A 25,912-nucleotide genomic window follows, 5' to 3' on the forward strand; every position below is an offset into this window, starting at 1 on the left:
TTTATAGTTATTTTATGCATTCCAAGATGACCGTTACCTTTACATGGTGATGGAATATATGCCTGGTGGGGACCTTGTGAATTTAATGAGCAACTATGATGTTCCTGAGAAATGGGCAAGATTTTATACTGCAGAAGTTGTTCTTGCGTTGGATGCAATTCACTCAATGGGCTTTATTCACAGGTGCATATATAATTACTATAGTTTAAACTAGATCTATATTAATCTTTACTTTGTCAGAATGTCTTTTATAAGAATTACTTAATCTGTTTTTAAATTGTTGCTGGTATTATTACTTCATGGTTATTCCACTAGACACCTTAAACATTTCTTAGTGTGAGAAAATGCGAATCTGAGGTGATAATCTTCAAGATAAGATATTTTCAGCAAATTGACAGTACTTGAGTATTCTGTTCTCTGCCTGAGTTCGGATTTCTAGGATTTGCCCACTTTACAGGTGATAAAAACAAAACCAAGATGGATCTAATAAACTATCCCAAGCATTTAGTTTGGTTTCTTTCCTGAGTAGAGAAAGCACATGGTTTAATAACTGGATAATAATAATAATAATAGTATTTGGTAGTGTCCACTACTAGGTACTATTATTTATTAGATGTGTTGTTTTTGTGCCTAGAGATCAGAGCCCCATGGAGCTAAGCACGGTACAAACACCTAGTAAGAGAGAGTCCCTGCGACAATTTTTTTACAGTTTAAAGGAACATTTTCTGCTGTATAATAAAAACAGCATAAGTTAATCAAATTATTTTGCATTAAATATGTATAGTGCATTTCATTGTGAAGGATCCCAAAATACTTTGTATACTGTATACATTTAAGAATCACTTAACCACATCTAAAATATAATCACATTGGGGGTAGATTATAATAGCTATTCCGTGGTTAGCATTTGTGTAAAGTTTTTGAATTTTTATTTTATTAATTGGGAACTGAAGAATAATTGCTTCAATTGAAAATATAGGGGTAATTTTAGGTTGGGGTAATGTAAATATCCAAATTGCAGTTTGGCCAGGAGGTTAGGATTAATACTTATGCTTGTCCATATATATTCTGCTAGTGGTGTGCATGTTCGCCCTGCACTTCAGTTTAAAATCTTTGGGCCAGCAGTGCCTGTTGGAGGCCACACCTGTGTCATGAGTGTCTCATGCCTCCAACTGAAGATGTAAAGCTGGGGTATCCTCTGCTCTCCCTTGGTTCCTTCTCACCACCTGTGGCTGCAAGTCGGAATGTGCTGCGTCCAAGCTTCTTTACGCACAGAATGGCATATTCTTTGTTATGTAAATAATTGTACTGAGATTTATCCAGTGGAGAAGAACTTTTTCATTAGGAAGGGATATGAGGAACTTGAGTTTGAAGAGTAATACCCAGGTTCTTGAATTGAACCTACATCTACAGAGTTACAGTTCACTGCCTTAATGAGAAGACAATACTTTTTGATACTTGAAATTTGGGGGTAATTTGACTGAGAGTTTGAGAAATTGGAGTGGGGCAAAAGGAACACTTGCATTTTTTTGAAGTGTCTTCTTGCCATCTTAAGAGTCTTAGTCTCTTCTTGTCATGTCACATCAGAAAAATAGTTGTCTTGTTTTGGTAAGTGTAACTAATTTGTCAAGTTAAGTATAATGTAATATTTTTCAGAGATGTGAAGCCTGATAATATGCTGCTGGATAAAGCTGGTCATTTAAAACTAGCGGATTTTGGTACTTGTATGAAGATGAATAAGGTTGGTATATTTAAACCTTGAATCTAGCACTGCTATTTGAGGAGAGCATCCAGTGTATATTGTTCTTTGGGATGCCATCTGCTATTGGTTGATTGACTTTCTCTGGTGCTTAGCACTGTTGTGTTTGAGAACCTCACATCTGTTAACAAATTTAGCCTCACAGCATCCCTATGAATTAGGGAGAAATTATCATCAGTTTTACAGATGGGATATTGAAGCATTAAGAGATTAAGTGCCTTTCAGTCACATAGGAATTCTGTGGCAGAGACATAAAAAGAGCCTAAGTGTCCTGGTACTTGCCTTAGTCGTAAGAAAATCCTTCCATATCTGAGTGTATATTAGTTTCCACAGTGTGTACAGTGGAAAACTAATTGTTGAATTGTGCACCATAGTTTCAGTACCAAGAGAGCAAATAACATTTGTATCCTCTATTTTTACTGTTGGTTTAAAGGAGACTGCTAAAAGTCCTGACACCTCTTAGTCTGAGACTGCAGTCCATGTCTCTGTTATCAACAGGGAGAGTACATAAACTCCCTCCCCCCCCCCCCCCCCCAAGAACTTGGGAAAAAGAGGACTCTTTTTTCCAATGTGAGTGAGTCTGAAATTCCTTTGTTGTACTTTCTTGTTTTTTCTTTTCCCTCCTACCTCTGTTCCTCTCATTGACCTAGACTGCAGAGCGAGCTTCTTGTTTCATCTGCTTGAGGGACTTAAGCTATTTAGCAGTAAATAGGGGGAAACTAAAAGCAAGAATTTAAGAGATTTCTTATTGATCATTTTAAAAAAGTTACATATGATTGCCATCTAGCAGCCTCATCACAATTGAAAAGTAAAGGTTGTTTCTGCTGCAACCTTTTCAGTGTAAAAAATCAGGTTATTGAAGGACTTGTTGACAGCAAACCAGTGCAATGAGAAACATGAAAAGAAGCTCTTTTTAATTTGATGGAAGCATTTATGTCTGCTAATGTGCTACTCAAAGCTCTGAAGAATCAAATCCATATTGTTCCTTAGAAAAATCTGAGGTCATGGCAGTGTCTCAGTGGTTGCATACTGACTATCTCCTTCATGTCTTTGGTTATCATGTTACTGAAGTAAAAAAAGAAATGAGCTGAAGCAATTTCTGTGTCAACTGTCTGTGATGAAACAATCAGTATCCAAAGTTACTGTGCCCTTTATGTGCTTATTTGCCATAACTTCACTCAGCAAAAATGTTTGTTGAGCAACCAGGTGAAAGAAATCTCAGAATTATTCTATTGGAATATGTCCTCATGAGGCCATAAAATAATAAATGATTTCCAAAGCAAGTTTGCAAGCACTATAACATTTTTTTTGCTCTTCTCTACACAGTGTTATTGGTTTCTGTCAGACAGTACCGCATACATCAACGTATACTAGGGGAAAAACCTTGAAATGGGTGATCCTTGATAGATCACATGTAACTGATAAGCACATCTGTTAAATCTTTTCAGGAACACTTGAATGAAGAACTTTGTCTAGCTGCTTTATAATAAATAAATAAAAGGCACTAAGAGCTCCTTCAAATAAGGCCAGACTTGGGCAGTATGTGCGGGCAGTTCCTCATAATTGCCTCAAATGGCTTTAGTGGAGTGTCCTAGGCATGAATTTGGCTCTGTATGTTAAGCTTAATTATATCTTAATTATGGCACAGTTAGGTAATGATGAATTTTGATGAAGAAAATTATGATGAAGATGTTAGCCTTGTTTTTATTTTTTGAGCGGCAAAGTACCAAAAAAAAAAAAAGACATCCATCCCCAATAAATAGACTTTAGCATATACTGGTGTTGCAGAGGCAATTCAGTGTCTGGAATACACTTAATTTCACTAAAAAAAAAAAAAAATTGCATGTACAATACTGGTTTTAAATTGGATATGTTAAGCAAAAATTAGTTGTAAGCAACAGTTTTCCATTATGTAATTACATCTGCAAATCCCCTCTCTATGAATAGCGTGCCCTGTCCTATGGAGCCTAGAATCATTTCAGAACTGTATGACCAATAGAGAAGAGCAAGTGGGTGCTGACCATGAATCCAGTATTCTAAATCACAACCAAGAGACTGCCCTTAATTTGTCCGTTCTTTCTCCACTGGCACAAGCAGCCGTGGGACATTCCTTTCAGCTCTTGTCCCTTATGCAGTTTGTCTACTTAGGATTTCAAGTTTTAATATTTAATTTTTTGTGGTTCTGTGGATTTTTTTCAGAGCAGTTTAGTAGTTATTTAATAGCATTAAAATATATCTTCGGCAGATCTGGAGTTATGTGCTGCATTTAAAAGATATTTTTAGAATGATAAAATGCCCACCTCAGACCAACATTTTCAGAAATTTCCATTGTTTAGGAAAGGAGTATTCATCTAGATGATAAATATTCCCTTAAAATGTTGTGCAATTCCCATTCTAAATATTTGAGCCTTACTGTTTTGTTTTCTTTGTAGGAAGGTATGGTACGATGTGATACAGCTGTTGGAACACCGGATTATATTTCTCCTGAAGTATTAAAATCCCAGGGGGGTGATGGTTACTATGGACGAGAATGTGACTGGTGGTCAGTTGGGGTCTTTTTGTATGAAATGCTTGTTGGTGAGTAACAAGGTCATCAATGTTTTATGACTAAAATTAACTGCACTTGCTTCTTGACTTTATGTTAAAATCACATTATGATGTTTCTCATGTACTTTAATTCAGAATTATCCTGCTTTACTCGTTGCCAGTAATTGTAGTATTTACAAAATATGTTTGTGTTGTACAGAGGCATCAGCAATATTATATCAGTGGGCTTTTGTGGGTTAGTGGCGTTAATTTTGTTATTACGTTAAAGGAACTATTGGTAGAATTCCTTGCTTCTGATGTAGTTTTATTCCCCTCAGATACTGCTAAACCATCCCTTCCAGATATAATTTATCAAAAGGGTGTTTTTTTTTTGTTTTTTTTTCCCACTTATGGAAAGTACCAAAATGCATCAAGTATCAGGTATTTTCAAAGATGTTTTGCAAGGAAGCCTAGTTCGAATGATCCTATAAGATCTCAATTCACCTTGCCTCCCATTTCAGATTAAACAAGTTGAATTATTTGATGTATTAATACACTGGTATATTATTCAGAAACAGAATATAAAAATTCCAGCATATGGCACTGAATAGAAGTTGGCCCAGTGTTGCTGACTCTGTTCTTGGTTATGGTTATGAGACCATTTTTTTTAAAATGGGCAAACAAATTAATAAATTCACTTTCTCTTTCTCTTTGCAACCATATACATCACAGGCTAAGGAAAAAAATTGAGAGCTCCTTGTTAAAATATTGTCAGCACTTCAGTGGTGGACACTCTAGAAACATTTAAGACTTCTCCCCTGAAGTCTTATTGAACGTTAAGCACCCTAACAATCCTGTTTTGATTTGGATAAAATGAATCGGCACAAAATGTCTTTTTCACTAAATGGGATGCCTATATTAATAGGACTTACATTATTGTGGTTAATGATGCACCCAACTCAACATCTGAGCATATATATGTACCTATAATTATATATCAGTCATTTTGCCTGTAATAGATTGTAGCAGTAGCCACCCACCAAAACTACTACTTAAGCAAATAATTGAGCAAATAAATTAACTTTTAAGTCATGGCAGGGTCAAGTAACAGTCACTGGTGGACTGAGAGAAAGAAGGAATTCCATAATCAAGGTTCCAACAGCAAGAATTGACCATACTTGAAAATTCTTTAGAGCAGTTAATAAACTCTGGTATGTGAGCTTGTTGTCCGTGGTACCTGAACAACAACAAAATTTTGTTTCAATGCACAGTTGCCACGCACAGCAGTGTGTCAGAAAACATCCTAGAAGCAAACTGTACTCTCCTGGCTGCTTTCAGCCATAAAGATGAATAACATTCACTCACCATGCAAGCATGGTAGTTCTATTTAGTGGTGTGTGGTGCGCTGTGGCTATGCAGATAGGTGTCGTACTCTAATTTGGTGCATAGTTGACTGGCTTTGTGTTAAGACTAACCTCCTGCTTGTATTGGGCCTCGTAGGTTAAGCTACTAAGGTAAACTTGTGAAGTTCCATATCAGTCCACTAGAGAGCCTCTTATCTAAAAAGATGGTTGCATACATGGCTGGTTCAGAGTGGCTGCAAAACCTGCAGCCACAGGGAGCCCTGAGACCAAAAGACTGTCATGCAGGAATTTTGCTGTAGAGCAGGATCTCCCACTGTACTCCCTGCCCTTCAGACCCGGCAGCCTAACCCTTGCAAGGCTGCGAGGCAGGAGGCAGATGGAAAATTCCCTCATCTCTATGCAGGGGAGTTGGGAGGCAGGGGTGGTTGGTTGGGTCTGGTGGATAAAAGCCTGGCTATATAGAACTAAGGTGAGTTGCCTGGTTCTTCAAATTGGAGCCTCCTCCCACCAGGGGGAACTACTGTGCAATTTGTTCAGCACTGCAGGTATCCAGAGGCACTGCTGGGGAGTGGGTGGGGGCCATGCTGCTGAGGAGAAGAGACCTCCTGGAGCTGAAGCTGCATGATGCCCAAATAAAGCTCCCATTCTTCTTTGAGTACTTGCTCATGTCCGTTCCATGCTAGGTGTGCGCGTGCCACATGCACAGTTGCTGGAGATTTTTTCCCCTTAGCGGTATCTGTAGGACCAGCCCTAGTGCCCCCTGTAGCAACATACACGTGCCGGTATAAGGGGCACTGCTGGATCTGCACCCTCTCAGTTCCTTCTTACACCCATGATGGTTGCTTGGAATTACCTTCTTGCTCTTGCAAGGCTTTCCCAGTGGTTTGGACTCTGTAGTCTATTCTACATAGTTTTTGCAGTTAGTGTTTTTAGTTATCAGTTAATATTAGTGTATGTAGTATAAATAGCAGTCCCAGTTGTCAAGCAAGTTGGTGCAGGGACTGGACATGGCCAGGTCCTCAGGCTTCAAGTCATGTACCTCCTGCGGCAAGCCCATGCCAATGAGTGATCTGCATTTGAGCTGTCTAAAGTGCCTTGGGGAAGCTCACATTAAGGAGATCTGCAGGGGCTTCAGACTGCATTCAGAAAGACAGGGATATTTGGTCTGAAGGCTTTGCTCATGGAGGCAGCCCTCAGACTGTCCTCGGAGTTGTGCTGCTCCAAATCGGGGCCAAGCACTTCAGCCTCCAGGTGAAGTGCTCCACTGGCACTGTGCTCTTCCTGGCACCATTCTCCATTGCTGGTGTTGAGGAAGAAGCATAAGAAACAGCTCGCTGAGAGAGGGCACTCTCTGGTGCCAAAGAGGGCCAAGCAGGGAGCAGCTGATGCAGTGAGACCCGTGCCGGGCCACACGTCTTCCCCAGAGCCATGGTTGGCTCTGGTGACTCTGCCTAGGGCACCGAGCCCAGTCTGGGACCCATCTCCAACTCCTGAGATTGGTCATGGCACCTCGTGCCTGTGAACCCCCTTGACTCTGGAGGCATTCCTGGCTGCAAAGGGTTTGATGTTTCTCCCTGTACCGCCCACCCCCCAAAGCCACTTGCCAGCCAGGGCTACCAGGGATAGAGGGTTCAGGGGATGGTACCATAGCAACCACCGTGGCACCTCCCAGAGGAGAGTCCTCCATGGCCCTGCCACAGCGGTCCCCACCCCGGCGCCGGTTACCGATTTCCCAGCACCACCTGGTCTCCAAGGGAAGAGTCCTCTTTGGAATCCGAGGGGGAATCCTTCACCCTGCCGAAAAAGTACCGGTACCCGACTTATGTACTGGACTTCGGTACAGGCACCGCAGCTGGTGCTTGGCCACGGGGCCATTGGCCAGTGCACTAGCAATATTGGAACCTGTAGTCATACTTGGTGGTGTCCAAGAGATGAGCCACTGTTTCATCCTGACCGGCAACGGACCCCAACTCCGGTACTTCAGTGACCCCAGCACTGAGGTCACTGAAGTAGCCCATATGGAGGTGGTGTAGGTGGAAGAGGAAGGACCAGCCCCTCCTACTGTGCTAGCCTTTTCCTCCTCATCTCCTGATGAGGCGGTTGTAGGTCCTAGTTACCGGTTTCTGCCAGATGACTACAGGGCCCATCAAGAGCCCATAAAACAGGTTGCCACAAACTTGGGGCTGGAAGCTGAGGAGCTAAAGGAGTCCACGCATAGCCTGATTTATATCCTGGCTGCAGGGGATCCCTCCAGAATGGCCCTGCCAGTCAATGAAGTGCTGTTGGGGCTGATAAGGGCGCTATGGCAGATTCCTTAGTCTCAGCCCCCTACCTCAAAAAGGGCAGAGACCAAGTACTGTGTACTGGCTAGTGGGTTTGAATACATGTACTCACATTTCCTCCCTCCCCCTGGTGGTGTCAGTCTCAAATGAGTGGGACCCCAAAGAGCCCCACCCCAAAGAATAAAGAGGCTAAGAGACTGGATCTGTTCAGGTGAAAGGTTTCTCTGGAGGAGTCTCTGCACCTTGAAGTCTTTAAACCATGATTTGAGGACTTCAGTAGCTCAGAGATAAGTTAGGGTTTTTTTACAGGAGTTGGTGGGTGAGATTCCATGGCCTGCGTTGTGCAGGAGGTCAGACTAGACGATCATAATGGTCCCTTCTGACCTTAAAGTCTGTGATTCTGTGGGCAACCTTTAGTTTCGTATCTCTAACTAGCAGGCGCTGCTGGGGAGGTACGATTTTAACCTGTGGGACTCAGTGCTCAAGTTTAGGGACTCTGTGCTGCTGGAGTCAAGGCAGGAGTTCATGGTCATCCTAGAGGAAGACAAGATGGAGGCTAGGGCCTTCCGCTAGGCAGTTCTGGATGCTGCTGACTCAGCGGCCAGAACTATGGAATCAGCGATCACCATGAGGCGCTGTTCATGGCTCCAGTCATCAGGCCTCTCGCATGAGGTGCAGCAGTCTGCTTAGGGTACCTCCCTCTTTGAGGGTACCTCTCTGTTCTCCGAACAGATGGACTCCAAGCTTCATGACCTCAAAGACTCAAGGGCCATGCTTTGCTCCTGAGGCCTCCAGGAAGCATTTCAGGCCTCAACAGCCTCAACGGGTTTTCGGGGCACACAGGCGGGAACCCTAGAAAAGAAAAGGAAAGGGTTATAAGCATAGTCAGTCCCTGCCTTCTGCCTCAGCTTCCCAGTCAGGCTCAAGTAGGTACCCGGTGGGACCAGGCAGGCCTTTTGAAGGCACGCCCGAGGATGACATACCAGACTCGATTCAGGATCCATCCCCCATTTTGTTTTTGGACTGCCTACCGCGCTTTCGCCCTGTGTGGTACTACGTAACATTGGACTGTTGGGTGCCCAGTACTGCGACAGTTTGTTACATCCTGCAGTTTTCATCCACCCCTCCATCCTACCCCTCCAATCCTGTCCCTCTTCAGGGACCCTTCTCACAAGCAGTATCTCATCCAGGAGGTACAAGCCCTCTTATGTCTAGGGGCTGTAGAGGAAGTTCCTTGAGGCTTGAGCAGGAAGGGGTTTTACTCCTGATTTTTCCTAATCCCGAAGGCCAAAGGGGGCCTACTGCCCATCCTGGACCTGTATTGTCTCAACAAATATCTCAAGAAATTGAAGTTTGGCATGGTCTCCCTGGCCTTCATCATTCCCTCCTTGAATCCAGGAGACTGGTACGTCACCCTCAATTTAAAGGACACTTATTTCCACATCTCCATGTTCCATAGACAGAAGATTCTTTAGGTTTGTGCTGGGCCAATGCCACTACCAATTCAATGTTCTTCCATTTGGTTTGTCAGCTGCCCCACGGGTTTTTGCGAAATGTATGGCGGTGGTTGCAGCCTGTCTCAGACGTTGAAGTGTACAAGTCTACCCCTTCCTCGATGATTGGCTGATCAAAGGCCGCTTGTGGGTTCTGGTTCAGCACAGCATTGGCATAGTACGGGCCACCGTTTGAGCACTGGGTCTGTTAATAAACACACACAAATCAACATTGGTCTTGGTGTTGAGAATAGAGAGTATTGGGGCAGTGCTCAACTCCACCCAGGCCAAGGCCTACCTATTGAAGGCCAAGTTCCGAACTATGTCGGATCTAATCGCCTGGGTTACAGTTCACCCACTTACAACCACCCTGGTGTGCCTCAAGCTATTAGGTCATATGGCAGCGTGTACCTAAGTGGTGCAGTATTTGCGGCTATGTCTCAGACCCCTATAGACGCGGCTCATGTCAGTCTACTCAATGGACAGATACTGCTTGGACTTGGTTTTCAGAATTCCAACGCCTATCTTCGCTTCTCTGACTTGGTGGAGAGAACTGTATTCTCTGATGAAGGGGTGCCTCTTGGTGCCCTGTATCTGACAGTAACCTTGGTTTCAGATGTGTCAGACCTGGGGTGGGGAACCCACATTGGCAGACTCAGGACCCAGGGTTTTAGGACCCAGGATGAACTCTCCCTGCATGTAAACGTTGGGGAAGTCAGAGCGATACGCTTGGCCTGCCAGGTGTTTTTCCCCCCCAGCTCTCAGGCATGGTCGTGAAGGTCTTGACAGACAACATGGCCCTGATGTTTTATATCAACAAGCAAGGGGGATCTTGATCCTCAGCTCTGAGTCGAGAGGCCTTCCGATTGTGGGACTTCTGCATGAAGCACGCTATTCATCTTGAGGCCTCGCACCTCCAGGGAGACTGGAATGCATTGGCAGATCATCTCAGCAGGTCCTTTTCCTCTCGCCACGAGTGGTCTTTTCACTCAGAGGTCACCAGTGTTATCTTCCAGAAGTGGGGAACTCCCCTGGTGGACCTGTTAGTCACCAGACAGAACAGGAAATGCCACTGGTTCTGTTCTGTGCACAGGCTCAGTAAGGGCTCCCTTTCCGATGCCTTCCTGCTCTCATGGGCAGATGGCCTGCTATACGCCTTCCCACTGATCCCCTGGGTTCACAAGGTTCTCCTAAAGATCAAGAGGGACAAGGCAAAGGTTATTGTGATATCTCTGTTATCTCATGATATCATGATATATCCAGCATTGATTCAGCATCCTTCTGGACCTCTCAGTGGCACTAGCAGTCCCACCCCATCTGGACTTGATTTTGGAAGACCACGGCTGGTTGCTTCACCCAAACTTTACCTCCCTATACCTGATGGCTCGGCTGGTGCATCACTGAACCCTGAGGAGCAAGACTGCTCGAATCAGGTTCAGCAAGTCTTGCTAGGTAGGAGAAAGCCAAGTAGATAGTCTTGGTGGATGGTTAGGTAGAAGCATTTCACTTTTTGGACCTCCACATGGAATCTTTCTCCATCTTGGTCTTCCCTGCAGTCCATCTTGAAGTATCTGCTCTACCTGAAACATTGAGGTCTGGCTCTATCATCTGTTAATGTTCACTTGGCAGCCATCTCCACCTTCCTACCTTCAGTACAGGGCAGATCAGTTTTCTCGCACAAGATGATGATCAGGTTCCTCAAGGACTTGGAAGACGCTGCATACAGTTCGTGACCTGATTTTCCAATGGGACTTAAACCTGGTCCTATCAAAGCTCACGGGGCTCCCGCTTCCAACTGTTGGCATCGTGTTCCTTACTGCTCCTCTCTTGGAAGGTTGCCTTCCTAGTGTTGATCACTTTGGCCAGAAGCGTTTCCGAGATCAAAGCCCTGACATCAGAATCCCCTTCTATGATGTTCTTCAAGGACAAGGTTCAGGTGCAGTCCCACCCGGCTTTCCTCCCGAAGGTGATGTCGCAATTCCATAACAACCAGGACATTTTTCTGCCAGTCTTCTTTCCAAAGCCCCACAGCACTGATGAGGAACATCTGCTTCATATGTTAGATGTTAGGCTGGCCCTGGTCTTCTATATTGAGATGACTAAGCCCTTTTGCAAGTCTACACAACTTTTTGTAGCAGTAGTGAAAAGGATGAAAGGACTACCGGTATCATCCCAAAGACTCTAATCCTGGATAACTGCTTGCATCTGAGCTTACTACGAGCAGGCAAAGGTTCCGCCTCTGGCCATCATGATCACTCATTCCATGAGAGCCCAGGCTTTGTCAGCAGTGTTCCTCACACAGATACCAATCCAGGACATCTGCAGAGCTGCAACATGATAGTCTGTTCATACCTTCACATCCCACTACGCTTTCATGAAACAGACCCGTGACGATGCCAGTTTCAGGAGAGCAATGTTGCAATCAGCATGTCCATGAACTCTGAGCTCAGGGGTATTGCTTGTGAGTCATCTAGCGTGGAATGGACATGAGCAAGCACTCAAAGAAGAAAAAATGGTTGTTAACCTTTTGTAACTGTTGTTCTCAAGATGTGTTTCTCGTGTCCATTCCATGACCTGCCCTCCTATTCCTCTATCGGAGTTACTGGCAAGAAGGAACTGAGAGATTACAGAGCCCCGGCATGTTTGCAGAGATTGCAGAGACCCTAGGGCTGGTCCCACGGATACCAGTAAGGGAAAAAAATCTCCAGCAACTGTGCATGTGAGATGTAAACACCTAGCATAGAATGAACATGAGCAACGCATCTCAAAGAACAACAGTTACAAAAAGTTAGTAATTGTTTTTTTCCAGCCAAGACTCCCCACACTTGTCTACCTTTTTTAGGTCCCTCTCCCCACACTTTTACATACACTTCTCATTAATGGCATTTTTAAAATTTTCTCTAAGAGCTATTCAAAATGTTATGTTTTTCTTGATTTCCATTTTGTAAAAATGGAAGCAAGGCGAACTCTGGCTCGTGTTCAACAATAATCCAGATAACTGCAGGAATGTCAAAGTTGAATTAGAAAAATTAAAAAGTCAAGCCATTCAATGAAGTTCAGCTGCATACCAGCATATATCAAGACATCTTGTGACAAATTTGTTTCTTGTAATTTGAGTAACACGAAAGACGGATAATAATGGGATCTTCATTGTGTTTCCTTTTGAGGCATTGTCTGAAAAACTTAGATGTTTTAAAAGGATGTTATAATCAAATGTTTAAGGTTCCTTAGGCATTTGTTTTACTATAGAGCCTGGAAATACTTATTTTATACCTATTAAGGTCTAAAATGAATGTGCACAAAAAGTAGAAACGTGCACATTGTATGTCAAACATCAAGTTTTTAAGTAAGTGGTGTGCTATAGAACTCAAATATGGGGACTATTAGTAGATAGTTTTATTAAAGAAGAATGTATGCACTTCTAATTGTGTATGGGCACTGAGAGCCTTCAAAGGCACAGTGTATGATAAAGAAATAAAATGTTCTAAATTAAAACTTCTACTACTTTTGATATTTACATTATATTAAGATATTTAATTTTTGAACTGCTGTTTCTTCAGGTGATACACCTTTTTATGCGGATTCCTTGGTTGGAACATATAGTAAGATTATGAACCATAAGAACTCTCTTACCTTCCCTGATGATAATGATATCTCTAAAGATGCAAAAAACCTTATATGTGCCTTTTTAACTGACAGGTAAAATAGCTCGAAGTTTTATTCAGAATTTTAAATAAGTTTTTGTTAATAACATTTTCTCCTCTTGTGACCAAAACAAAAAAAGCATTTTGTGTATACATGATTTTCTAGTGGTATTCTAAACTGTTGAACCGTATCAGAAACATCCATTGTTCTGACCTTTTGTGTAATATATTTCTTCTACCATATAGACACTGTCACAGATGTGAGGCCAGCTGTACCTTCTATCCTTTTTCTTGTCTCTCTGAGTGCACCTCCATTAGGTTTACTTATTTTCATTTTTTTCTTTTCTCTTCTCCCCTTCTCCTGCCCTCCACCTCTCTTTACCTTTCTTGGGCTGGAATCTCACAATTTCTCCCCTTATTTGACTAGGATACCTGTACACTACTGTGTGTATTTCAGCTGCATATCACCCCATAGGCCTGACTAAGTTTCAGGCATCTGCATTTCCTCCGTTTGGGAACCTGTGAATAGTCATATTGACTAAAGCCTTAAAACAGACTATTTTTATTTACTAGTTGGAACAAAACATTACAGAAAAAAAAGATTTTAAAACAGACAGCCTGCGTATTTAGTCTCATCTAATCTTATTCTTCACTATAAGCTTCGATAGGCTTTTCTTTTAAGTTACAAGAACCAACTCACATTCTCTTAAAAAGTAAAGAGTGTGTGTGTGTGTGTGTGTCATTCTGATTCCCCAGGTGATAAGGGCAATGGAACCAGAGAATTTTGTTGGTTCAGTTGCTAGCATCTCAAATGATATTCCACTCTCATCAATAGGGCTTGCAAATAAAAATAGACTTGAAATGTCAATTTGGCATTCCTATCTTAAATTCGCATTTAATTCACAGTTTGTACACATGAGAAGTGTTTTTCATCATGGAAACTTTTAAATTGTTAATTTGACATAGCACTTGCTACATTGCTAAATGGAAGTTGCTTGATTTTAGAGTAAATTAATAACGCTTAAAAACAGAATTACATGCTTACCTGGGAACTAATTGAAAACATAGTTGGGAAATCAATCTTTTAAATTCCATAAAAAGACAATAGGAAAGTTAATTCTGGACATTTCAAATTCAGTGTGGGATTTTGAGAGCATGGGGTTAAATGTTATCCAGGCTCCAACAGTGTAAGCAAATATCTAGGTGAGTATATGGCAAGAGAAGAGAGAATCTTAATTTTTAAATAAAATTTTCTCTTACTTCAGAACTTTTTAGATTATTATAAGGGTAACATTTTATTTTATGGTAGTCTGGTGGACTACAAAAAATCTAATTGTAATAATTTATTTCAATTTTAGAGTGAACATTTTATGTGGAGTACCAGTGTTAGTTTTTATCCTTGCCATTACCTCTGCCCTAATATTGTTGTCTGTTTCTCTTCCTCTCATTTCGTCTTTCTCGGTCTGTCGTTTTTTTCCTTGTCTTGCCTTCTCAATCCTTTTCCCTCTCCCCTCTTTTTATTGTTTTCTTTTTTACCTGTCTTTTTCATTTTCTTTTGCATTGTAGCCAAGTAGCAGTGGTCTGCACATGGAAATGCTGCATAGGAAAGTTGACTGAGTCATATGGAGCAGTGTTATTGATTGGTTGGTTCTGCTGTTTCTGAAAGCGTGTGAATGCTGTCAGTGAATACTGTTTATATCGTAAAGAACTTGGACAAGAGATAATGATCCTGATTTTCCTCTCACCTACAGCAAATGAAACTGACTTTTATGGAGTTACTGATTTACAACAATGGAAGTGAGAGGATAATTGGGCCCAGTTTCTTAAATTAAAGGGACACTTCTTTAGCTGCAAATTTGATAGCATAAGGCCTTGTCTACATTTAAAAATTTATTTTGTATGCCCAAAGGTGTGAATTTAAATGAATATAATTGCATCAGTATAACATCTCCTTTTAGGTACTCTAATTGTAGAATAAGAGTGGAGTTCATTGGTTAGTTTGTTTAGCTTATGTCACTTAGCTTATGTCACTTATAACTGTGGCATATTTGGTTTAAGCTAAACCAAAAATGCCATAGCTATATCTGAATGAGAGTCCATATATATGGGGGTGGGTGGGGAAAGGGAGTGATGTTATACAGACACGACTATATCCGTATAACTAGTAAAACTTTCCTGTGGTAGACAAGACCTAAGACCAGATTGCATTATGGGATGAAGGGAAGAAACGCCATGAACCTACTTGTGCTGGTATAGGGCATTCTGTGTTACAAATTCATAGAAACTAGAGCTTTTATACTGCCCTTAGTTGGCAGATGTAGACTCTCACCTCTAAACTCTAGGATATTTGAACTCGTTAAAGGAAAGGAAAAATCTTACATGGTGTTTTTTTGTTTTTGTTTGTTTTTAAACATTTGTTTACAGGGAAGTGAGGTTAGGACGAAATGGTGTAGAAGAAATCAAACGACACCTCTTCTTCAAAAATGATCAGTGGGCTTGGGAAACTCTTAGAGACAGTAAGTAGTTCTTTGTACTAAGCAGTAATATTCTCTTATTTACATGGTGTATCAGCAAAAGGGATGTCACCTGTCTGTTCTAATGGAAGGCTTTTTCTCTTTAAATACTGAATTAATGTAATTAACATTTTGCTCAATACTTTGCTAAGAGGCAAGTCTATTTAGATTTCCCACACAGTTCAAGATTTTCTTCAGTCTATTTTTTTTTCTTTTAGCAAATGCTTAGACCAGATCAGTTTCTTAGCAATATTGTCTTCTGTATTTATTATTCCTTAATTCATAATGATATCATAAGCTTCTGGAAGGTAAGTGACAACAGAAAGTTTTGACATGGGATTAAAGTGTCTTAGAAGTTTGTGGTACAGAATGCATCTGTCTGCTTGCTTATTGGTTTGAGCCATAGAAAGCATATGATCACTGTGCTTCAGGAACTATATTTTTTAAGCACAATGTTTGTCTGAGTTATCTGAAAAATTCTCCTCTGGGTCATCACACAGGGGAGCTCAACTGGTAACTTCTTGCTAATCATGTCTCACTTTGAAAGCCTGGGAGCTGGAGACAAAGTTTTCAGTATAGGGTCATTCAACTCTTGCATTCTTTCTCCCACGGGTCTGACAAAACCACGTCAGTTTAACCTTTAGAACACAGTGTAAAGCCTGTTTGTTCAGGTTTATGCCTGGGAGGGTAGTGCTGTGGCTTATTTATTTTTATAGCTTGATTCAGGGTTGAATCTCTTCATCTTTATTTTTATAAAGATTATTTAAATTTTTTTCATAAACCGAACTCACAAGGATAAAACTTTTTGTATAAGGTAAGAACTGTGCAGTCACACTTTTTCAGAGTGGGTGGTATGAGGTCATGCTCATCAAGCCCAAGGAGGTAGATTTTTACGGGAGAGGGTAATGGCTGGTACTGATGTAGTTCAGTGTTCTTTGAGTATATCTCAGTGTGGATCCCATTGTAGGTGTGCATATACCTCATGTGCCCAAGATTGGATTCTTTTGAATAGCAATGTCCATTGGAACTGTGCATGCGCCCTGAGCCTCTTCATGCTCTGGTGTGAGGGCATAAAGGGTGGAGCGGTTTTGAGCCTTACCATCTCTGGCTTGTATCTAAGCTACCATTATCTCTTAGTTCTGTGGTCAGTTCCTCTTTGTTAGAACAAGGTCTAACATAGTTTCCCCGTGTTGGATGCAAAACTTTTTGAGTTAGGAAATTGTAATCTATAACATTTAGAAATTCCAAGAGTGTTTTAGTATTGGCACATGTCACTCAAATTGAAGGACCCACGTGATCGCACAGGTTTTTTTTCCTGTATAGACAGGTGCGCAAGGAAGTGGTCATATCCTGTTCCCTAGTGTGATTTGGTGGTCTGTAGCAGACACCAACTAATAGCTCATCTTATGCTTTATCTGTTAGGACATTGATCCATAAGCATTCGAGATCATTTTCTTTCAAGTTGTTAGTGACTTGGAAACAAGTAATCCCATTTTTGATGTAGAGAGCCACTCCACACACCCCCTTTGCCCACTCTGTACTTCCTAAATAGATTATAACCATTGATTTTAACATCCAATCATGTGAATCATCACACCAGATTTAAGTAATACCAACTAGATCAAATTTATGCTCATGAACAATTCCTCTTGTTTGCCACCCAGGCTCCTAGTGTTAGTGTGTAGGCAATTCAGGAATTTCTTCTCTTCATGTCCTTTGGGCTCTTGACTAAATTTGTTCTCAACATATTGATTTTGTGCTAACTGAGTGCTCGTATCTTCCCTCTTTTTACCCTCTTCTTTGCTATTAGTTTAACCCCCTGCAGACTACTCTAGCCAGCCTGTCCACAAGGAGATTGGTCCCTCTTTTACTGAAGTGGAGGCCATCCAGACAACAGTCCCCAAACTATGGAGGGTTGCCTCCCCACCTCCCCCCCACACTTGCCTGCGGGAGCATTTCCAATGCATGCCTCCTATCCACCCTCTTTCCCTGTTCCTTTTCAGGGACTTCTTATCATGACAGCCTGTTTAAGTGTTGTGTGTAGGAGCTGTAGAAGACATAGTGCAAGAGTTCAGGGAAGAGGCTTCTACTCCTGATATTTTCTTATCCTGAAGACAGGTGTGTGTGTTTTTTTTTTTTGTTTTTTTTTTTGTTCTATCCTAGACCTGAGGAGACTGAACAAATACAAATGCTGCCTCAGAATCAGGATGGTAACACTTTCTAATTCCATCACGTCATGCTCAAGAACTGTGTGCAACTCTTGACTTGCAAGATGTATATTTCCATGTAGCCTCCATCTGGCCCAGTCATAACCAGCACAAGGTACTGCCATTTGGACTCTCCACAACTCTGAAAGTCTTCACAAAGTGCCTATCAGTAATAGTGACATGTCTCAGAAGAAGGGGCATTGGCTGTTACCTTTACCTGGAGGATTGACTGATCAAGGGAAAATCCTAGCAGGAGATGGCGGCAAGCTTAGAATTATGCCATCTCCCTGTTATCTCAATTGAGCATTCTGGTGAATTACAGAAAATCATTTCTCTTGCCACTGTAGGTGATCGAGTTCATAGGAGCCTTTGTTGACTCCAGGTCGATGAAGGCGTACCTTCCCGAAGATAGTCAGCCTACCTTCTATCAGTGCAATCACTAGGGCTCAAGAAAGACTCAAACATGACCACATGTGTCTGGGACTGCTAGGCCATATGTTAGTGTGCACATATGTGATGCCACTTGCCAGATTTCATCTGTGACTTCTCCGACTTTGGCTCATATTGCTCGGTTTCCCTGCAGAACACCAAATGAGCAAGAAGGTCATGAGTCCACCTCACATTTGTTGCTGAACTGGGATGGTGGAAGGAACCCACAAACATGTGGAAGGGTACTGCTCTTCTGCCACCTCTCTGACAAGGACTTTAATCATGGATGCCTTAGGGACAGGTTGGGGAGCCAACCTGGGTCACTTACAAATGCAAAGGACCTAGTCTCCAGAAAACAAGGAGCTCCACATCAATGTTCTGGAGCTCAGACACATCAGGGTAGCATCCATGACAGTTTTATCTGTTTTTCAAAATTCCACAGTGCACGTCCTGGCAGATGACACCTCTGCCATGCTCTGGATAAACAAGCCAGGAGGCACAAGCCTCTCTCTCCTCTGTCTGGAAGATATGAAACCCAAGCAATGGTGCCACCCACACAAGTTTGCCCCCATGGCTTTTCACTTCCCAGGAGTTAACTTGGTAGACTTCCTGAGTAGACCATCTGTAATTTCTCTTGAGTGGTCACTGCAGATGTCCATCAGAGGTCTGATATTCCTTTGTTACAGTACCTATTTCCCACCAATGATTAGAACTGTTCCAGACCATGCCTGAGTCTGGGCTTTGATACTAGATGCCTCCTTCTTCAGTAGTCCCAAGGCCTCCTATATGCCTTTCCACTGATTTTTCTGATATTCAGGGTGAGTTCCAAAATCTGAGGAGAAAAAGCCACTAATATTCTCCTAGATGGCCTGATGGGGTAGGAACGTGGATTCTGCTCCCAGTGCTGGAGGCCTTGGGTTCAAATCCCCATCTGGCTGGCTGTGGTAGGGGAGTGAAAATTTCTGTACCTAGAATCTATTAATGTAAGCTCCATACTGGCAGAGGCAGTTTTGGATGACAGATCTGTTACAGATATACATTTAGTTTCTGGACTGCCTGCACCTGATCTTCCAACACTATTGACAGCTACTGTCATGACCCGCTGTCTCAAACTTGGGTCTGTTAATGGGAGTGGCCACGCTCCAAACCTCCACCTGATAGCCTACTGACAACTGCTTACCTAGGATCCATGAAACCCAGCCCCAGTTTGAGGCTCTGCCCCTGGGGTCCTATTGGCAGAGTCCCAGAGCTGCTGGCCGTACTTAAGCCAACAGCAGGATCAGGAAGCTGTTTAAACAACTGGGCTTCACCCTGTCCCAGACAGTGTGCCTTCTGCTTCCTGCTCCCCTGGCTTGATTTTTTTTTTTCAGCATCCTGACCTGGCTTGACTCATGGCATCTGACTTGTGGTTCCTGATCTCCAGTTTTTTCTCCAGCCTCTAACCTCCTAGTGTCCTGAGCCGGCCTGACTCTGGTTCCTGACTCATGGTTCTGATCTCAAGTTTGTCTCTTGCTTCTGATCCCTGTATCCTGACTTTTGACTCCTGTCTCATGACTATGGACTCTGGCTCTGACCATTAGGTCTGGCTGCGACAGCTACTCTATCCAGACCCAAAGTCACTGCACCTGATTGTGTGGGTTATTGGCTGGTTGAATACCCCAGACAAGGGCTGCTCTGTGCAGGTCCAGAAAATCCTGATACAAAACAGGAAAATGTCAGCCAGAAAGACTTACTCTTCAAAATGGAAGACATTTTCAACGTGAGCACATCAACGTGGTCTGGATTCAGTTCAGGTCTTGATACTAGAGATCCTTGAGTATCTGTTGCTCTTGAAGAAGGCTGGTCTTTCATTCAGTTCTGTTAAGATCCACTTTGCAATAATTTTACTTTTCGTTCACTTATACAGTTCTCTCTTTTCTCATCTGACCGTATCAGAGTTCCTCCGTGGGAATAAATACTTACCAACTGTGTGAAGAATTTATTCCTGCCTGGGAGCTCAACCAAATTTTCCCAAGCCTCATGGAACCTCTCAGAATGCTCCTGACAACACCATGCACTGAAGTTAATCTTCCTCGTGGCTATTACTTTGGCCAGAAGAGTGTGAGAGCTTCTGGCACTTACGCTGAGCTCCCGTATACAACACCCCACAGAGACAAGATGGTGCAAGACCTCATCTGAAATTCATTCCCAAGGTGGTCTCAGATTTTCATCTAAACCAGTTAATCAACCTACCTTTCTTCTTCCTGAAACCATACTAGGCACTGGAAGAAAAGAAATTGCCTATACAGTAGAACATCAGGGTTACAAACACTTTTTGGGAATGGAGGTTGTTCGTAACTTTGAACAAAACATTATGGTTCTTTTTTTCAAAAGTTTACAACTGAACGTTGATTTAATATAGCTTTGAAACTTTACTGTGCACAAGAAAAATGCTGCTTTTCTTTTTATTTTAGTAGTTTAGGTTTAACACAGTATTTGCTTTTTTCCTTGTCTGCTGCTGCCTGATTGTGTACTTCCAGTTCCAAATGAGGTGTATGGCTGATGTGTCAATTTGTAACTCTGGTGTTCATAACGCTGAGGTTCTACTGTACTAGCTGTGTCCAGTACTTCGCTTTATTATGTTGAGAGGACCAAACTGTTCAGTCTATGGCCCTGTCTATTTCTCATTATAGCCATGCGCTCTAAAAGTCAGGCCATCTCATCAAGATGACTTTCAAAATGGATACACAAAAAATCTCCTCATGATACCAGTTGGCTGTTATACCTCTCCCATCATATATCAGACTCACTCCACCAAAGCTCAGGCTGCATCATCGCCTGCATCAGAAATGGACAAGTATCAGATATCTGCAAAGCAATGATGTAGAGTAACCCATGGACTTCTGTCAGACATCTTTTGCTTGGACTTAGCTGGTAGAGCAGTACTAAAATCACTATTCAAGTGATTTAGCTGGAACTCCTCATTACCACCTTCCTAGAGGGATACTGCTTGCCAGTTGCTTACCTGAAATCCATACTGACACATACTCAAAAATAAAGGAAGGTTATTTACCCTACAGTAACTGTGGTTCTTTGAGATGTTGTTGGCAATGTGGATCCAATGACCTGTGGGAGCTCCCCTCCCATTCCTGCTTTTTGAAGCCTTCAGTTATCATAGGGTTTGAGTTGAGGGAACTGTGGGAGGCTGGTGGCTGGCTCACTCTTTATGCCCTCATATGGGAGCATGAGGGGGTATATGTATAGGCTCCCCCTCCCCCAATGGACTTTGATATTCAGAAGAATCCGATTGCACACGTATGCGCACCAGAGGATAAGTAATCATTCTTTTCTTTACTGCTGATGCAAATGGTTGCCCACAAAGGGGCTTGTGGCAAGACCAAAGGATGCGTGATTATAAGGCATGAGAGTAACTATATCTCCTTGTTATAGAAATAGTTTTAAAAACACTTTTAATTTTGATTTGAACCCAAAATAAACTTTTTTTCTTGGAAGAACAGGAACAGTGTAAGTGCATGTGATGAATGAATAGATTTGAATGCAAAAATTGCCTGCCGAAAGCCAGCCTTTGTAAAGCCAACACAGTTCTTCAGAGTTATTGAAAATATGGGGCTTTTGTTTGTACCTTAACCTCTTGGAGAATTGAGGGCCAGATTCTCTGCTGCCCAGAATTTTGATCCACTCAGTGGGGAATGCTCTAAACCAGGGGTCTCAAACTCAGTTTGCCTTAGGGCCAGTGCCAGTCCTCAAATCCTGCCAGCGGGCCAATAATGTCACTAAAGATGATGTTCAGAAAAGAAAATGTTTATATTGTATTTTTTATTTTGAATTTATTAGAAATAATAAACCTGTTATACAACTTTATACAATGCTTCGCTTGCCAGAGAGTTTTAAGTGTTTGCCAGACACCTGGCAGCGCTTCAGTTCTGTCAGTTTGTTGATGTTTGGCCTCCGTGACTGAGCAGTTGAAACTTTCAGGATTGCAGCGAGGTGTGCCTCAGATAGTTGTGTTCGGTATTTTGACTTGTTTATATTCATTGTGGGGAAAAAAGTGATGCTGCCTCCATGGCTGACTCTGCCCGGCAACTAATGATGATATCTCTGTCCCTCTCCCAGCCAATGGGAGCTACGGGGGGCAGCGCCTACACCGGACATCGTCGGCAACTGCCTGCCTGCGTCTCTCCTCCACGGGCCACAGTGGGGAAGTTCTTGGGCTGCAGGTGGCCCGCGGGCCAGGAGTTTGAGACCCCTGCTCTAAACTTTCCTTGCTCGTAGTCTCCAAACAGACTTTGTCAGTTGGGGATTGGGTAGGACGTGCTCTGATCAAGCCCCCTTCTGTCTCTGTATGTCCCTGACATGCCCTCTGATCCATGGCTGAGTAGGGAAAGATGGGTAGTGCAGGAACCAAGTATGCTTGCTCTGCTCCAACTGAGAACTCATCAACACCAACAAAATTCTCAGCTGGTCAAATCTGGCTTCTTTCTGCCTCTCTTTTACGGCCAGAGTGACACAAAGGAGCCAGAACACACGAGAATCTGGCACTAAAGAACTTACTGATTCTTCACTGGTCTTCACTTCAGTTTTTGTTTCTGAACTCCTCTATTGACTTTTCATGATGTCCATGGTTAATTTGACAGATCTAAGTTGAGGCCCTGATCCTATGTATTACATAGCACAAAAGTGAACTGCTGTACCCTACTGAATCTGCATTGCCCCATACACTATGGGATCAGGACCTAAATTTGTTCAGATGATTACTGTCGCATCCGTCCACCTACTGACACACACAAATCCCTAAATGTCAAGTCATGACTATTTAAAATAACACAAAAATTATGGACTGTAAGACTGTAACAGAAGGGAAAATTCTGATATTGATAATAACATTTACATTTGTCATTCAGCTGGTTATCATTTGAGTGGAATAATAATTTTATTTTATTGTAGCTGTAGCACCAGTTGTTCCTGATTTAAGTAGTGATATTGACACTAGTAACTTTGATGATTTGGAAGAAGACAAGGGAGAGGAAGAAACATTCCCTATACCAAAAGCATTTGTTGGCAACCAGCTACCTTTTGTAGGATTTACATACTACAGCAACCATCAGTAAGTATGGAGGAAACAAACTAATGTTTTGTACTATCATCAAGTTTTGTATTTTTGATTCTTATCTACATATTTTTGTGTGTACACACATGCAAGCGCGTGCTTGCTCTCTCTCTCTCTCACTCACTCACAATCTCTCTCTCTCTCTGTATATTTAGATAATAATAGACTGTTTAAAAGGGAAAAATTCTAGAGTGTCATAATTTGTGGTATTTATATGAAAATGGTCCCACCGCTAGACGTTAGTGTTTTAAAATGTTACAGGAATTTTGTAATCTGGACAGTGTTACTGATTCTGAATTAACCATACATATAGGCACCTTCTTATAAATATAAAGGGAAGGGTAACAACAACCTTTATGTATGTAGTAATATAACCCCCCCCCCCTTTTTTTTTTTTTTTGGCCAAAGGTACAGAATTACTTACCTGCAAGGGGTTAATTAGTTTAATTAACCTAGTTGGCACCTGACCAGAAGAACCAATGGGAAAGGAAGATGCTTTTAAATTTGGGGTTGGGGATGGGGTTTGTTTGGGCTTTTTTGTATGTGTGTTTAAAAAGAAAAACCAAGTAGGTAATGCAGCTTTTACTAAAATAATATATTTAAAATTACAAAAATTGTAAGTAATAGTAAAAAAATGCATTAAATTATTTGTTTTAGCTTGTAAATTTTTTTATGCCAAAAGAGAGGTTTATTTTTGTTTTGTAATTTTAAAACACACACACACAAATTTTGAGGCTTAATTTTAAACTTTATTACCCTGTAAAATTACCTTTTATTTTAATTTTACAGAGGTGTGTTTTTACCTTTTTTTAATAATAAAGTTTTTTTTGTTTGTTTGTTTTTTTTAAATTTTAAAACCTAATTGGTTTTTAGTGTTCTAAAAACCCAAGGGTTTGGTTTGTGCTTACCTTGTTAACCTATTTGGTTGGTATATTATCTTTAAGCCTTCCCAAAAAAGGGGATAAAGGGGCTTGGGGGAATATTTTGGGGGGGGGATATGCCAAAAGAAAGGTTTATTCCTGTTTTGTAACTTTAAAGTTAAGCCTAAAAAGAACCCCTCCGTGTTTTAAATCTTTTTATTACCCTGTAAAATTATCTTTTATTTTAATTTTACAGAGGTGTTTTTTTACCTCTTTTTATAATAAAGTTTTTTCTTTTTTTAATTTTAAAACCTAATTGGTTTTTAGTGTCCTAAAAACCCCACGCTCTGGTCTGTGCTCACCTTGTTAACGTATTTGGTTGGTATATTATTCTCAAGCCTCCCCAAAAAAGGGGGTAAAGGGGCTTGGAGGGATAGGGTTCCAAGTGGCCCCTACCTAAATGTTTTTTAAATCACTTGGTGGTGGTGGCAATACCATCCAAGGACAAAAAATTTGTGCCTTGGAAAAGTTTTTAACCTAAGCTGATAAAATATAAGCTTAGGGGGTCTTTCATGCAGGTCCCCATATCTGTACCCCAAAGTTCAAAGTAAAAAAACCCAAAACCCTGACACATCTACTAGACAGAATCACATACAAAAGGTTAAGGAGTAGTTCGTGAATGTGTCTGTGTGAGGCCAGAAGGATGAGCGCAAAACCAGTGATCCCAGGGCAATGAAAACTCACTTTATCCCTAGGATGATGTTCCTTGACTTGGCTTGGGGACTTTCTTTTAGATCAGTTTCTAGCTAATAGATATCTGATAAACTTAAAGTCTCCTCATGGCTGCTAGAAAGGGTAAGGAAGTTTCTCGTTCTCACTTGGCTGTTGTGAAGATAGTGACTCCACTCTGCCTCTTAGTCTCTTTTTTCTTTTAAAGTTCTCCCAAGCAGCAGCATGAAATTGATGTGATTTTTATAATTTGCACTACTGCCCATGAGGCTTTAAATAACATCAGTTCAAACTGCATGCGTTGCTATTTATTGGTTATTACAAATAGGTTGTGTTGATAGCAATAATGGTTAAAGGTTGCTCAAAGCCTTCCATTATAGGGCCCTGTTTTCAGTTGCTTATAACAATGGCTTCATGTCTGTCACGGAGGTCGTGGAAGTCATGGATTTTGTGAATTTCTGAGACCGCCGTGACTTCTGCAGCGGCCAGTGTGGCTGACCCCATGGCCGCCCAAGCAGCTGCCTCCAGGACCAGCTGCTCAGGCAGCTCTGGGGACAGCCACACCAGCTGCTGCTGGAGCAGCCCCAGCCCCGGTGCCAGCCACACTGGCTGCTGCTCTGGCAGCCGGCCCTGGGGACTGCCCAAGCAGCGGCCAATGCGGCTTGCGGTGGTTCTGGGGTGACTGGCACTGGGGCTCCCTGCCCCTCCCTCCCCATAGCGGCGGCATCAACTGCTGGTGCCCTGGGGCTCCCTCCCCTCCAGATACAATCAGGGGTATTATGGTATAAGTCATGAACAGGCTGTGAATTTTTGTTTTTTGCCTGTGATCTGTCCATGACTTTTTTTACTAAAAATAGCCATGATTAAACCATAACTTAGCTGTTGAGACTGATATTTTCCATGCCAGGTGTCTGCCTCAGGCAGGTTTTTCAGGTAGTTGAAATCAGCTATCAAATCCCCCCTCATTCTTCTCTTCTGCAGACTAAACAATCCCAGTTC

The 25,912-nt window shown here is 42.0% G+C and overlaps 1 protein-coding gene across 3 annotated transcripts in view; it reads left to right on the forward strand.

Moving 5' to 3' along the window:
- Positions 1-25,912, forward strand: part of ROCK1 (Rho associated coiled-coil containing protein kinase 1) — a 180,651-nt gene that overhangs the window by 78,462 nt on the left and 76,277 nt on the right. For all 3 annotated transcript variants that reach the window (XM_074944515.1, XM_074944516.1, XM_074944517.1), the window contains 6 exons: positions 8-183; positions 1,657-1,741; positions 4,192-4,336; positions 12,985-13,123; positions 15,493-15,584; positions 23,162-23,321. In XM_074944515.1, coding sequence (XP_074800616.1) covers positions 8-183; positions 1,657-1,741; positions 4,192-4,336; positions 12,985-13,123; positions 15,493-15,584; positions 23,162-23,321 — 797 coding nt within the window. The remainder of the gene's footprint in view (positions 1-7; positions 184-1,656; positions 1,742-4,191; positions 4,337-12,984; positions 13,124-15,492; positions 15,585-23,161; positions 23,322-25,912) is intronic.

This window comes from Natator depressus, chromosome 2 (genome assembly GCF_965152275.1).
Source record: "Natator depressus isolate rNatDep1 chromosome 2, rNatDep2.hap1, whole genome shotgun sequence".
NCBI lineage: Eukaryota > Metazoa > Chordata > Testudines > Cheloniidae > Natator > Natator depressus.